This window comes from Carassius auratus, chromosome 6, assembly GCF_003368295.1.
Source record: "Carassius auratus strain Wakin chromosome 6, ASM336829v1, whole genome shotgun sequence".
In the NCBI taxonomy this organism is placed as follows: domain Eukaryota; kingdom Metazoa; phylum Chordata; class Actinopteri; order Cypriniformes; family Cyprinidae; genus Carassius; species Carassius auratus.
Genome location: NC_039248.1, coordinates 14,714,349 through 14,730,030, shown reverse-complemented (window position 1 = coordinate 14,730,030; position 15,682 = coordinate 14,714,349). Strand labels below are relative to the sequence as shown.

The 15,682-nt window shown below is 36.0% G+C and overlaps 1 protein-coding gene across 1 annotated transcript in view; it reads right to left on the bottom strand.

Annotated features, from left to right (window-relative positions):
* Window positions 1-11,380: 11,380 nt before the first annotated feature.
* The window catches only part of usp43a (ubiquitin specific peptidase 43a), a 106,798-nt gene continuing 102,496 nt past the window's right edge, over window positions 11,381-15,682 (bottom strand). Inside the window, exons 13-15 of the mRNA XM_026263001.1 lie at window positions 13,556-13,714; window positions 12,915-13,076; window positions 11,381-12,742 (exon numbers count right to left, since the gene is read on the bottom strand). Of these exons, the coding sequence (XP_026118786.1) occupies window positions 11,724-12,742; window positions 12,915-13,076; window positions 13,556-13,714 (1,340 nt within the window). The 3' untranslated portion in view covers window positions 11,381-11,723. The remainder of the gene's footprint in view (window positions 12,743-12,914; window positions 13,077-13,555; window positions 13,715-15,682) is intronic.

Below are 15,682 nucleotides of genomic sequence, written 5' to 3'. Positions count from 1 at the left end.
AAAAAAAAATGGCAATGAGAATTTTCCCTCAAATTTGTACCGACTACTGATATTTTGCTTTTGTGACAATAATAGATAGATATATTTTTACTATGTCCTTCAGAATCATAATTGTACAAGTACCACATTCCCTTATAAAAGACACGTGTTCAAAAAATAAGTGTTTGTCTTTTTGAAGCTACAAATATAATTTTGTAATGTTGTGATTCAGCTTGAGGTTTTTTTGTTTTGGTTCAAGGTTTCTTGAAATTCCCTTTGAGAAAATGACATTCGTGTCTTGGTGTTTTGTGTAAACAGAAAGATCCTTATAGTCATAAAAAGAAACTCAAACATTAAGAAACTTAATGTGTAAGAGATGAATACATTTAAATCTACATTTAGTCATTTAGGAGACGCTTTTATCCAAAGCAGCTTACAAAGTAGAAGCAATCAGAACAGTGAGAGAGCAATAATATACAAGTATTGTGACAAGTCTCAGTTAGTTTAGCACAGTTCACATAGTAAGGTATATATATATATATATATATATATATATTAGACCAAAACGAGTAGAATAGAATTGCTAATGCTAGTATTAATAGGTCAGGTGATGGCGAAAAATATGTCTTAAGATGTTTTTTGAAAATGGCAAAAGACTGCTCAGACTGGGATGGGCAGGTCGTTCCACCAGCTGGGGGCAGTCCAGGAAAAGGTCAGTGAGAATTATTTTTTGCTTTTTTGGGATGGCTCTTGCAGAACACAAGCTTCTGGAGGGCGCGTTGGACTGAAGTAGCCAGTTTAGGTATATTGTTGCAGTGCCAGTGGTTGCCTTGCATCAGTACCATGAATTCGATGCGAGCGGTTATTGAAAGCCTGTGCAAACTGATGAAGAGAGGTGTTACGTGAGCATTCCTTGGGCTCTCTGAAGACCACTCTGGTTGCTGCATTCTGAATCAGTTGCAGAGGCTTGATAGTACATGCAAAAAGTCCCACTAAGAGAGCAACACAATAGTCCAGTCTGGAGAGAACAAGGGCTTGGACAAGGAGCTGTGCAGTCTGCTCTATTAGGAAATCTTCTAAGGGATGTGCCCGAATCAGAATCCGGTATTCAGAAAGGTAATGACGTGTACAACGGCATCCATAATAGGAATAAATACAAGATATACGAGAAAAAAAATGTCAATGCTTTCACTCACAATTATATCGTTTGGTAATTATGCTGCATTAATTGCGGGCATCAGGGAGCCGTTACTAATATACAGAAAAAAAAAATATCTATGAATGTGTGTTTGCCAAGTTATGATATCACATATCATTATCTAGTCTTGTGTAAACGTGATAGAACTAAAACTGTTAGAACCATCACTTCTACCACAAAAGACTGCTTTGTAACTATTCTTCCTGATTTATCTCAATTCCTTAGCATTTCCAAAAACTCAGAACAACTTGATGATATAACAGAAACAATGGACTCTCTCTTTTCTAGCATTTTATGTTACTCCTTTATGCTTATGGACGATAAAGAAAAACAATCTGACACTGTGGTATAATGAGCACACTCGCACCTCAAAAGGAGCAGCCCGGAAAATGGAGTGCAACTGGAAGAAAACAAAACTAGAGGTATTTTGTATCGCTTGGCGGAAAAGTACACTACCTATATCCTACCACTATCCTACAGAAAGCATTAAAAACTGCTAGATTTGACAATTTTTCATCTCTTTTAGAAGAAAACAAACATAAGCCCAGGTATTTATTCAGTTCATTGGCTAAACTAATGAAAAAAAATAAAGCATGAACAGGTGTTGACATTTCCCAACAGCACAGCAGTAATGACTTCATGAACTATTTTACTTCCAAGATCGATATTATTAGAGATAAAATTGTTACCATGCAGCTGTCAGCTACAGTATCACATCAGACAGTGTGCTACAGATCCCATGAGGAACAGTTAAACTCATTCTCTACTATGGGGGAGGAGGAATTGTATAAACTTGTTAAATCATCTAAACCCCCTTTCCTCAAATCTTACCCTGGAGGTCCAATGCACTGCAGAGTTTAGCTCCAACCCTGATTAAAGTCACCTGTTTGCCATTTTCGAATGATCCCAAAGACACTGATTGACACTGATTAGCATGCTCTGGTGTGTTTTATTAGGGTTAGTGCTAAACTCTGCAGGAAAGTGGACCTCGAGGTTCCAGATTTGAGGATCCCTGATCTAAACCAACAACATGTATGTTAGACCCTATTGCAGGGTTATTCAAATCTCGCCCTGGAGGGCCAGTAAACTGCAGAGTTTAGCTCCAACCATGATCAACCTCACCTACCTGTGATTTTCTAATGATCCCAAAGACACTGATTAACAGGCTCAGGTTTGTTTGATCAGGGTTGGAGCTAAACTCTGCAGTGTACTGGCCCTCCAGGGCAAGATTTGAATAACCCTGCCCTATTCTATCTAAGCTCCTAAAAGAGATGCTTCCAGAAGTCATAGATCCTCTTCTTTCTATTATTAATTTGTCATTCTCATTAGGATATGTTCCCAAAACCTTCAAACTGGCTGTTATTAAGCCTCTCTTTAAAAAAACACAACTAGACCCCAAAGAACTAGTTAACTACAGACCGATCTCGAATCTTCCTTTTCTGTCCAAGATACTAGAAAAGGTGGTATCCTCACAATTATATTCCTTCTTAGAGAAAAATGGTATCTGTGAGGATTTCCAGTCAGGAATTAGACCATATCACAGTACTGAGACTGCTCTCCTTAGAGTTACAAATTACCTGCTCTTATTATCTGATTGTCGTTGTATCTCTCTCTTAGTGCTACTGCATTAATGGAAGTGCATTAGCATGGTTCAAATCTGACCACCATCAATTTGTTGCAGTGAATGAAGAGGTATCTTGATGATGAAGAGCCTGGAATTGAACTGTGGGTTTCATCTGGCCAGAGGAGAACTGGTCCTCAACTGAACCTGGTTTCTCCCAAGGTTTTTTCTCTTTTCTTACACCGATTGAGTTTTGGTTCCTTGCTGCTGTCGCTTCAGGCTTGCTTAGTGGGGGACACTTAATTACCAGCGATTTCGTTTGACTTGATTGCACAGATACCATTTAAAACTGAACTGAGCTGGATGATGATATTCTTGAATTCAATGATGAACTGCCTTTTTGCTTTACTGACATAACTATTTTCATGTTCAATTCTGCTCAGTTGCTTTGTTACAATCTATATTGTTAAAAGCGCTATAGAAAAAACGGTGTCTTGACTTGACTTGACTTATTATGTAAGTGGATGGGTAAACATGGCTAAAACGTAAAAAAAAAAATACACAAACAAAACCATATTAAACCCTGCGGCTCGTGACGATACATTGATGTGTAAAGACACAAAACGATCGGTCTCTACAAGAAACTGAACAGTATTTATGTTTTCTTATTTTTTTTTTTTATTTTTTTTACCTTTGATTCACGCAATGTTTGAACAGTTAGAACTCTCCTGAGCATGTCCTGTTATGCGGATTCTCAGCAGCAGGCGGGTGAGGCATCTTTGTCTTCTTGCTTTACAGCGGATAGCTGACTTATTAGTGCATTACCACCACCAAATTGACCATTAATACTCTGTCTACAATCTCAATTAGGAGTGTCAATGGTCAACTTGAGAGATAGGTGGTGAGATAATGTCTGTCAGAAGAGCTACTGTCGGATCATCTGGGGCCTCAGTTATAACTGTTGCATATGCACAAAACCAGTCAGTCGAAAAAAGCGTATGACACTTACACGAAAGTAGTGATTTATAATAAAAAAAAATTGACTAGAAAATTTGCGCACATGCAAACAAGCTCTTTTTCCTGGAGTGAGAAAATTAATGAAGTAAAAACAATGATTTTAAGCTCTGTTTTCATGTTGATATAAACATTTAAATTAAATATTTCACTCACATTAATGCTATGTTATGAAGTTTTTGTTAGTTTGTGGTGTGGAGAATTGGTTGCCGATGGTTCTTGTTTTATTTATGAGAAATATTGGTAAATCATCAGCAGTATGAGACGATGAATACATAACATTTTGTCATAACAACAGACAGTCTCATGGTAACAAACGTACCTGTTCTCTATACATTGCCCTTTATATACCAGATGTCATTAAAATAACCTTAACTGCCGAAGTCCATAGAGGAACAGATAAATTTCTTCCACTAGGTATAACCATGTACAACAAGTTGTAAACACACACACACATAGGTTATATCATTTGTAGTACCAGCCTTTTACTTTAAGTAAAAGTTGTATTTTGCCGCTAAAAGGCTGTAGACACTTCAGCAATTCTAAAATATCAATTTATCATTACAAATATTCCTGCGATAGTCATTAATATGGCTTTTGAGAGGCCTTTTATCTTAAAAGCAAATGCATTCTTTACTATAATCACACTTCACTCCATAAATTCTGTAGTGCACATACAGGTGCACTCTGTAATCAGTTGTTAATCCATAACAGGTAACAAAACAATATTAGGGAAAAAAATAGGGAGGACGATCAGTGAATAAATGCACTCTGACTATTCATGTTGCAAATGGTTTTTAAAAACATTCATACCATTCACAATAAAGGTTTACATTTAAGGACTGTGTGTCATGCGGTATAACCAGGAAGTAAAAGGTAATAGCATATTTTCCTCACATCTTGAATACGTGATTGTGAACTGAATTGTTAATTTCTGTCACAACTTTATCGCCTGGGATGAGTAAGTGATACTCCAAACACCAAAGTAAACAATAAAATAGATTTTCAAATGTTAACAGTTTAAGCACCGAAGCCATTTGGTTATGATGTTAAAATATATATTAGATAAAAATAGATAAAAATAAATGTATACCAACCTACTTTTTAAGGTTTTAATTTTCAAAATGTTATTCATCAGACAATTTTTTTCTTCATTGTGATTTCAGACAATTGTATTGCCCTGACATTTCTGACCTATTTTGATAAGTATTAAAATGAATTATAATTCAGAAATTAAAACCATATTCATTATAGTCTATTCAAGTCACACTGATATTTTTTTAATTCATGAATGAATAATGACATAGTAGTGTCATGTCATTAACCGACAGGCTAAATTAAATAACAAAATCACAATTTGACACACACAGCAGTGATCACACACCAGGGAGTTTGACTCTTAACCCTAGGGTTGTGGGTTCGAAACTTGGGCCGGCAATACCATGACTTAGGTGTCCTTGAGCAGTTGAGGGTTCGGTGTCTTGCTCAAGGGCACCTAAGTCATGGTATTGCCGGCCCAAGATTCGAACCCAGAACCCTAGGGTTAGGAGTAAAACTCTCTGACCACTAGGCCACGACTTCCTTGCTTTGTGTTCAGTGACCCATTATTGTGCTGATTTTAACATTTGTTGTGGAAGAGCCTACCACAGCCCACTAGAAGATTTCTAATGGAGGCAGTCAGGTTTAGATTTTTTATCTTTTGGTATCTGATTGAATACATTATGCCATGTATCTGAAAATGACATCTACAGTAGGACCTCTGGCCGTATATTTTACCCTGGACATGGGGTTCTTTTATCCCTGTTTGTACTGAACCCATCTGGTAGGTTTGCTTCTCAAAAGCTCTTTTTGTTTTGTCTGAACATAGAAGCCAGTGCCATTTGAAGTTCCTGTAGTGTCTGACAACTGAATATGATGTTTTTTTTTTTTTTTTTTTTGGATGAGCAAGGATAATTTTTCCTTGAAACCCTCCTGAACAACATGTGGTAATGTAGGGGTTCTTTGATTATTTTTAGACCCCAAGTCTCAACTAATCTCTGCAATTCTCCAGCTTTGATAGTTGAAGAGTCTTTAGCCACCCAAACTCTCCTCCTCACTGTGCACTAGGTTGATATAGACACATGTCCACTTCCAGGCAGATTTGTAAAATCTTTGGTTGTTTGGAACACCTTAATTATTGCTCTAATCGTGGAAATTTGGATTTTCAATGCTTTAGCTCTTTTCTTACAGCTACTTTCTATTTTGTGTAGCTCAATAATCTTGTTCTGTACATCAGAACTACATTTTTTGGTTTTACTTCTTGTGATGGATGTTTAATGTGTATTTGGCCTTTGTGTTCCTCATATGTATAGCCCTATGGAACAGAAAGCCATGTCTGGACAATGACATGCTTCTAGTCACCTGGTGTGCTAGAAAATGTAAATATCAATGGTAATTGATATTTAAAAAAATATATTTTACTCAAAATAATTTATAGGAGTGATAATAATTGTTGCCAACATTCATTGGAGAAAAACAATTATTTCATCATGAGATTTTCTCCCCACTTTCAATTAGTTTACTTAGTGATATGTTACAATTTTGTGAATTTTATGAATGAAAGAATCAAAGGATAAACGCAGATTTATTTTCACAGCCACATTTGCTCGTATTTACCAAGGGTGACAATAATAGTGGAGTGCATTGTAATATCATAATAAAGCAAAAAAAGAAAAAGAAATACATAAATTTAAATTAATAGAATTCAAAGTTTTAACTGATAATTCATGTGTGCATTATGAATTTACCTTTACTCAAGGGTATCCTATTCGTACAGTCCATTCTGTAACTTGCTATTCACTCAGGACTCCATTTCCCATAATCATTTGTCCGGACTCATCAGCACTCATTACCAGTTCACAGTTGCCTCATATTAGTAGGACTATATGAATAGCATGCACACATCTTCGCTGGTGATTGAATGTTTAGCCCCTTTCCCAGTTTCTGAGATTTTGCCTTTCTCGTTTTTTGATTCATCGACTGTTACCTTGTTTTTGATTTATTGCTGCTGGCCGTGACCTTTGCCTATCTTGTGGATTACTCTTTTGCTTGTGGACGTTATTGTTTGCTTGTGTTTGACCCTGCCTGTTCAGACTATGCTCTATGAAATAAAGCCTTGCTTTTGGATCCCCAACTCTGTCGTCATGACTCCCTTTTTTACATCATGAACGTCATCAAAGTTTATAAGCTTCACCCTCAAATCTCTGTTTCACCTTATTAGGAGCTGATGGCCAAGGAAACAATTGCAGTAAATATTAAATAATATGTTTAAATTAGCAATCTATTGTATGTCTCATATGATCCTATTTTTTGTCCTTTAAATGTAGCAATGCTGTAAACAGAGATGGATGAAATATCAAAGATGGACATTTTTGATGAAAGTTTCATCTAATCACCCTCATGTTGTTTCTAACCTGTAAAAATGACTTATGTGTTTCCATTAAATACAAAATGAAATGTCAAGCAGAATGACCGCCTCAAAGTGCAGTCACATTTACTGTTGCTATGGAAAAAAATAAGTTCCTTAAATAGATTTAATTCATTGTACTTACCGACAGAAACCTTCTCATTTTGAAAGTGACTTCTGTGCTTGATCTGCTCCTTGCATCGACACTGTGGACAACTGTCTATTGACCGTTTCTCGCCACACAATTGACCTTCATTATGTGGAAAAGAGCTGTAATGAATGTGAACGGTGACTGAAATGATCAGTCTCTAACATTCTATCTAACCTGCTCTTTCATATTCTTTAGAAGAAACTAAGATATAGATTTATATATAACATATAAATTTGTAACATGAGGATGATGACAGAACTTTCATTTTGGGGTGAACTGATGTCTGTTTTTAAAAACACCTACAGAATGTTATACAGGAAAAGTAAGAGCTATTTGGCAGTTATCCAAGTTTGTATGTGTGGATGTTTTCAGTGGTCCCAAACATCTCAGAAATAATTACAGATTTCTAGGGGGCAGACAAATCAAGCATCACTTTCTTGTCCTTGCATTCCTTGTAATATTATAACAATTATTATATAATTCTGAAGTGCATAGTAAATGTCTTAGATGCAATTTGCATTCAAAATAATGTAAACCAAGCTTTGTGAATGATTACAGAAAAATACCAGAATTTAGATTTCTACTTGACACAGCAGAGATACTGAAACATTGACACCAATGTCTTCAAACTGAGGATGGAGACAATAGGGTAGTGCATGCTGATGAGGAATAGATCAGGCTGCTCTTTGCATGCTCTGTGAAGACTCCCTCAGGAACTGGAGCTATTGTAGCCAAAGCAAAAAAAGTTTTTCACAAAGTGCTGCACAGAGTGGTGACAGTTTTAGTGTCATTCAGTATGCAAACACACACACACTTTTAGATGTGAATCAACATAAATGTTGAAACTAGTATTTTTAAAAGAGTCTAAGAAACGTGCTGTGAATACCAATGTCTTTTTAATTTCAGGAATTATACAAAAATATATGTTTATTGTATAGACACAGGTCCACACAAAACTGAATATAATCATCTTGACAGCAGATCCTGCACCCTTGTGGAATAATTCAATGATAATTTGAATTGTACATATAATCTATCCCTACATATACTGTTCCCAAATATATTATCCATAGATTTGTTTGGTATAACACACACACACACACACACACACACACACACACACACACACACACACACACAAAGACATTACAAAATGTTTATAAAAAGTTGCATATAAAACATCTCAAAAGAAACAAATAAAAAAAAAGAGAAGATTTCAGGGTAAAATTCCTTCATTCATTGTCTTGTCAGTACAATAATTATTTCAAGCATAGTGAAAGCAGGATTATTTTGAAAGGATGGTAGTGGAAAAAAACAAAATGCCCTTGGGGAGCAGACCTTTATGTCTACACAAATCCTGTTACATGCTGTGTGTAATTGCTGCTTTTTACATAACCCCTTTGACATATTCAACAAAATAACAGAGATGATTAGATGTTGACAGAAGGAAACAAAAATGTACACATATTTCAACAAAGCTGATTTTTTTTTTTCAATTAATGCTGCAAACTTTAAAACTGAATTATCTCTTATCTGGTACAATGGTATAACAAATTCTACAGCACAGTAATGAAAAAAAATGCAATATAAAAATATAAAAAAAAACTAAAAACAGTGATGTTCTTTGTTCTGAACATATACAGTAGGCAGAAGGTGTTTGAGCACTGAAACAAACAAACCTTCATTTCATATATTTGCTTATTCAGATCAACAAAAACGAATACAAACTATGTGATATAGAAACAGCATATCTATAAATGTATCAATTATTAAATCTTATTCTACAGTGCAATTGACACTTTACTGCATTTACTGCATCCCAGGTTCACTGGAAAAATGTGCCTGTGGCAACATCTCAGCCAGATTAAATTATGTTGCTTCTTACACTCAAGAATGCGAGAAGCACTGCTAACGATTAATCCTCCTCCAAACAGGTGGATGTGAATCTGGCAATGCTTCATTACACTGGTTGTAGTACAAATTGTCACAGTTTATAATCGAAACGTTTGTGGCGCTACATGTGAATGCTCTATCACATCTGACATATAATACCACTCACAATAAATTGTTAAAACCATGAGTCTTGTTAAAACCAAAGACACATTTGCCATGTAATTTAAGTCTTTGAGCTCTCTTGCTGCAGAAGTGCTCTGCATCACATTTGCAGTGCTGTACCAGGTGAGTTACAGAGCAAGTTTACTATACTACCAGATCGAGCATAACCTATGGAACTGGTCACATAATGCAAACAATAAGTACAGTACTAGTTTACAAATCATGCAATGTGGTAAAACGGTTCTGAGGTCATAACATAATATTGTGCAAGGAGCTGCACAAAAAAAGTATTTATTAATAAATAATCTGCTCCTGTAATAATAATTTGTGTCTACAGAATAAAAGTTAGTGTTTTACCTCCACTTGTGTTCATTTCAGCTGGAAACTGTAGTAAATATTATGTATAGGTACATTTTTGGAGTTTTTCAAAAATGGAGGTAGAGGCACGGATTTCTAACGAGCCTAGATTGCAAAGAGATAAACATAGTATTTTACGTTTGAGGAGCTAGTAAATATTCCATATCATGTGCAATAATCAACAGGACACTTTCTGTTTGGTCCATGACTTGTTAGATTAATTTAACACACAGATGTGTGATTTTGATTCAGTTTGATGTTTGAGTTTTGATTCAGTCACAATCATACTGAGAAAAAAATAAGTTATTTTAATATTTGATAATGCATAAAATGTTTTATTTTGCAAAAGAATGAGCTTTGCAGTGCATGTAGAGTTAAATGAGCTGCATTCAGAGTATTGAAATGCTTCTAGAGAGGGATACATAAAAATGACTGTTTTTCTTGTCTTATTCTTCAGATTAATTGACATATGGACCCAATTAGTCCAAATAAGAAGGTGACAATATGACATGTTCTGACTGTTTTTCCGAGCAATTAGAGCCAAACACAATCCGTGTCATAGATTTCTACTCTTTAAGGTCACTTTACTGGTTATATTGAGGCTTTTCTTTATTTTGCAGTCATTGGTATTGCTAGATCATCACGTTATTTGAACACATCATACATTTTCAGATGAACTTGATTAAAGGAATGAAAAAAACATTGTACATTGTTGTTTCAAACCTGTATTATCAGTGTCTAACTAGTCCGTCCATTGAAACTGTGTGTATGCTATACTGTCCTTTCTGGACATGGACAGTGTACCGTACATACGTTTTCAATGGAGGATCAGAAAGCTCTCGGACTAAATCTAAAATATCTTAAACTGTTTTCCCGAAGATGAACGGAGGTCTTACGGATTTGGAACGACATGAGGGTGAGTCATTAATGACATAATTTTCATTTTTGGGTGAACTAACCCTTTAATGGTGTCATCATTTTGGAGCTTGATAGTTGCTGGTTACCATTAACTTTCTATGAATGGAAACGAGCAGCATGAACATCTCTGTTTGTGGTATATTAATAAAAAAGTCAAACATGAACAACATGAGGGTGAGTAAAGAATGACAATTTAATTATTTTGGTGTACTATCCTTTAAGCTAAACAGTTTCTTCTTACTGCATTCAAACTAGTTTTAGGTGATGGATTAAACCACTGATGACAAGGTGAGGTTGTTGTGATTGTGCTTTTCAGAATGACATTGTTTACTAAGGGTTTCTGTCTAATACATTGTGTTGTCAACATGCCATCCTTGTACATATGTGATAGAGCATTAGAAATATATCTCATCCCTTTAGATTCTGCTAGATTTTATAATTTTCTAAAATAATTTTCTTATACAAATGTGTTTTGAGAGCACGATTAAGTCAGACATTGGTGTAATAAATTCACAGAAAGTGCAGGAACTGACATCTTTGATAAATGTCATGAAAACCCTTGAGAGGTTAGCAGCCAGTCAGTACAATCTAGTACAGAATCATAAAAGATGAAACTAAAAAGTTATATATATATATATATATATATATATATATATATATATATATATATATATATATATATATATATATATATATATAGCAATTACATTAATGTTTTACAGCTGAAAAATTTATTTAGTGGCAGATCTGAGGCAAATCATTTTTCAATTTAAAATCCTGGTGCTGAGGCCAGTGTGCAATGTACTTCCAGTGCCAAAACACAATCTGACAAAAAAATAAATAAACATTTGCTCTGGTTCAGAGGCACTTCATATAAGCAGAGAAAAGTGAACAAAAATATCATCCACTTATTCCAAATGTACAGTATGTGCAACTTCATAGTGTGCTGCCATAATTTCAAAGCTTTCTTTCTTAACATAGTTCTTACTTGGGCTTTTAGATATTTGCTACACTGTTGTGATATTTGGGTGTAGTGAAGTAAGTCTCAGAAGCTTGATTCAGGGACTGCCTTCTTTCTGCCCAGCGAGTTTGTGCTATAGCGTGTGCGTTGCAGGGTGTTCTGAGAGCCCCTGTCCATAGGAACATTCTGCAGCTGAGCTGCCAACGTGCCATTCCTGTGTAGAGATGCTGTCCTCTTTAAGCTTAGATCGGCCTTGCTTTGAATATTGGAAGAACTTTGCGAGCGTTTAATGTCTGATGACCCACGACTCACCTTGCCATTTGCAAATTCATCTCCAAGTCTGCTACGAGCTTGGTTAGTGCTATTAGCTTTACCTTCTGAAATTTTTTTGTGTGTCCCATTGGAGAGTGAAACTCCAGATAGGCTTTTCAAATCTGTGTCACCACTTTTCACAGATTCACTGTCTCGAGACCTCCGAAGCGAGTCTTTCTTCATGAAACCACCTTTAAGAAAAGCGAAGACATTGTCGTGATGTTTTGTCTCCGGTCCCTTCCTCTGTTTCTCCTCCAGATGGAGTCGCTCCTCACCTGGATCATCCCACCTGCTTGGACCACTGGAACTGGATTGGATCCCTGTGCCGGAGCTGTTTCTGGACTGTGATTTGTCCTGTTTTGATTTTCTGTTGCTCCGTCTGGTCAAGGTTCCATCTTCTCTTGGTCTGCTGCTGGGTTGTTGGCCCATTGCTTTCTCTGAGCTACTTTTTTCTTGACCCTGTGGTATTTTGAGAAACTCTGGAGGTCCGAGGCTGCTGTGGCTTGAAGATTTGGCTGTGGATTTTTTCGTAACTTCTTCTTTACCACTTGTTTTATCAGAAGGTCGATTCATTAGGGCAACAATAGGGTCTTTGGTGCATCTTGGCCTTCTGCCAGATTCTAAATACTCCACCAGTTCTGCAGGAGCCTGGCCAGGAACTTGGGCAGGTTTGTGGCGGTCTTTGTTTCCAAAGGACCATCGCAGTGGGAGCATTTTGGTCTTGGTGGGACTTTTCATGCTTACGCTACGCCCTTGGATTCCTCGCACGAAAGGTCTGCTTTCAAACCCACCTAGAGACATTGATATTTACACAATATTTGATATTTACCACATGGTGGAAAACACTTTCCCACAACACAACAAAAGTGAAGAAATATAATGAAATCTCTGTCAAGGAACATCCTTTTTGTATTTGCAATCATTATTTACAATGACGAGAACAAACTGGATGGGAAGACTCACCTCTCTCGTCCATTGAGGGTACATTTTGAAAGATGGGAGACTCTGGGGAGTCTGGGATGGAAGAAGGGCATGTTGTGGAAGACCGTGAGACCATGCTTCCTCTTTTACTATCACCATTCAAACGGATGAGCCAATGATCTGACATAGAGGAGCTGGTGGAACCTGCACAATGAGATAATAAAGACTGTTTAGTGGCTGGTCCATGTTTCTCCTAGACATGGGCTTAAAGCATGCTGCACTCTCTCACTGCCCCTACATTTTTAATAACTAAAATTCATCATCTGCACATGTTCTGTATTATCGTTTCCATGGCGACCAAGTCATGCATAGGCAGTGGCATCTTAGCCACCAGTCAAAATGAACTCAAACTCAAAAAAACGCTTCACTCAGTTTTTACAGTTCAGTCATTTATTTATTCAAGATCTGGGGAGAGGTAAGTGGAAATTTTCATATTTCGCACACTGCAAATACTGTCAATGTAGCTTGTTAGAGAAAATGACTTTTCCAATGGTAAGAAAATCTGTTGGACATTCACAGTGCAATATATATGAGGAAAAAAATATTTGCCTTATGTTGATCCACTGCAAAAAAGGTCAATCAGCTTTCATCTGCAGTGTGGCCACAAAGGTTAATTTACTCACCTCTGACCGAGCTGTTGGCGGACCAGGGTGGGATGACATTTCTTCTCTGGTAGAACAGGATATATGCCCCGCGTGTGCACAGTTCATCCTCTGGCACAATCTCCACACTGCTGTCGTCATAACTGTACCAGTGGCCGTCCACAGAGTTCCTACAATAGGCTGTTTTAAAAGACATATGCTGTAATACACACACACACACAAATACTGCCTTTATGCCATTAAAAGAGCCAATCTGTAATCCTCCCTTTTTAATGAGTAATGGGTGTTTTTTGGATTGTATATATATGTATATATATATATATATATATATATATATATATATATAGCCTACAAAAAATTATTCAATTCTTTAATTTGTAATATTTGCCATGTTTGTGTGCTGCTGTGAGTCCCTGTGTTTAATAAGCTGTGTATACGCACATTGTGGACCCATCTATACTAACATGCTCTTTAAATAACAAAGAAAAAACATTGCGCCAGACGTTATACCAAGTTTGAGTTGGTCTATGGCGCAGTCTATTTTCAGCTCCTTAAAATAACAATGCGCCTGAACACACCTCTTTTTTAGTCCAACACGCCCATGGGCGCACAAATGGACACAAATGCATTTGCTAATTAAACGACGTGGCGATGGATGGGAAAATGCTCCAGACTGAAACTAGCAAACACACTTACGTCATATTGCGCCGGGTGTATTATAAGGCCCTAAATCCTTTGTAACATTATAAATTAATTACCACTTTTGATCAATTTAAAGCATCCTTGCTAAGTAACTGTAATCATTTCTGTAATCTATTTTTTTTTTTTTAAAAGAAGAAAAAAAAGAAAGAAAGAAATCATAGTCACTTCAATCTTTTGAAGGGAATAGTGCAGAATGTTACAAAAGCTTTTTATTTCAGATAGGCTTATTATTGAAAGTGCAAACTGATTGTCTTCCAGCAAGGAGGCGCAATGAGAGCACCTGCGCCGTTTTATGATTTTGAAACGTGCAGTGCTCATGTTTATTAAACAAAGTCAAACATCACAAAAAAATCAATGTATGGGAAACACCGGTAATGTATCGGAAATGTTTTTTTTTTTAAATCATATCACCATTATTTATTTATTTATTTATTTTGTTTATATTGCTATACATACTGATATTGAATTTTTGTCCATCCCTAATTTCTGAAGGATCTTATGACACAGAGGACTACAGATGAAAAGTCAGCTTTGCATCACATGAATGACATATTAAGTACATTCCAATAGAAAGCAGTTATTTTAAATTAGAATAATATTTCACAATACTGCATTTTTATTCATATAATATTTTGTTCTGTATTTTTTAATCAAATAAATGTTTAGATGAGTGTAATAAAACAACTTATTTAAAAACATAAAAATCTTACTGATCTTAGCTGATGTAAACTGAGCTATGTTCACAAAAAGAATTGACATTATCCCAATCAGCTAGACAACTCCTCAAAGCTCGAAGGCCACTATTATGCATAATATGCATGTAATGCTATATAGAACAGTTATGTCAAGTGTAAATAAAAAACAAGTATCCTTACAGTATATCAAAACATTTAATTGAGAATATCTGTAGAGATCCTAATAAATGTTGGCAATGGGTGGACAAAAAAATAATTCACATTTTGTGACAGATACAAAAGAGAATTGGTCTGAGCCACAGTCAAACGACCAGGGGATCTGCAAATCTATTAGGTATTTTTTGTAAAGTATGAACACTGGTTTAACTGGGTATTGACAACAAAGTAAGGCAAACTCTTTCTGTGAAATTCAACTCTGTTCTTTTGCATTATGCTGAAATGACAATATCTCACTTTGAGAAGTAATGTAGGTAGGATCAAAAGATAGAATTCTATAGAAAATAGAATTAACATTTGTGACAAAATTCCTTGTTTATACCGTCTTTCCTAGCATGCTGTGCTATAATGTATGCACCTTTATTTGTAAGTTTACTGAAGAAAATTCCTAAGAGATTTCATAGAGAAGGAGATTTAGCTTATATCTCTTTTTTTTCCCCCAATGTGGTTATCCACATTCGTGGTTCCTGTTAGTAGTGAGACCTTACTCAGTCCTAATCCTAATGGGAATAACAAATTACAATTAAATAATTGG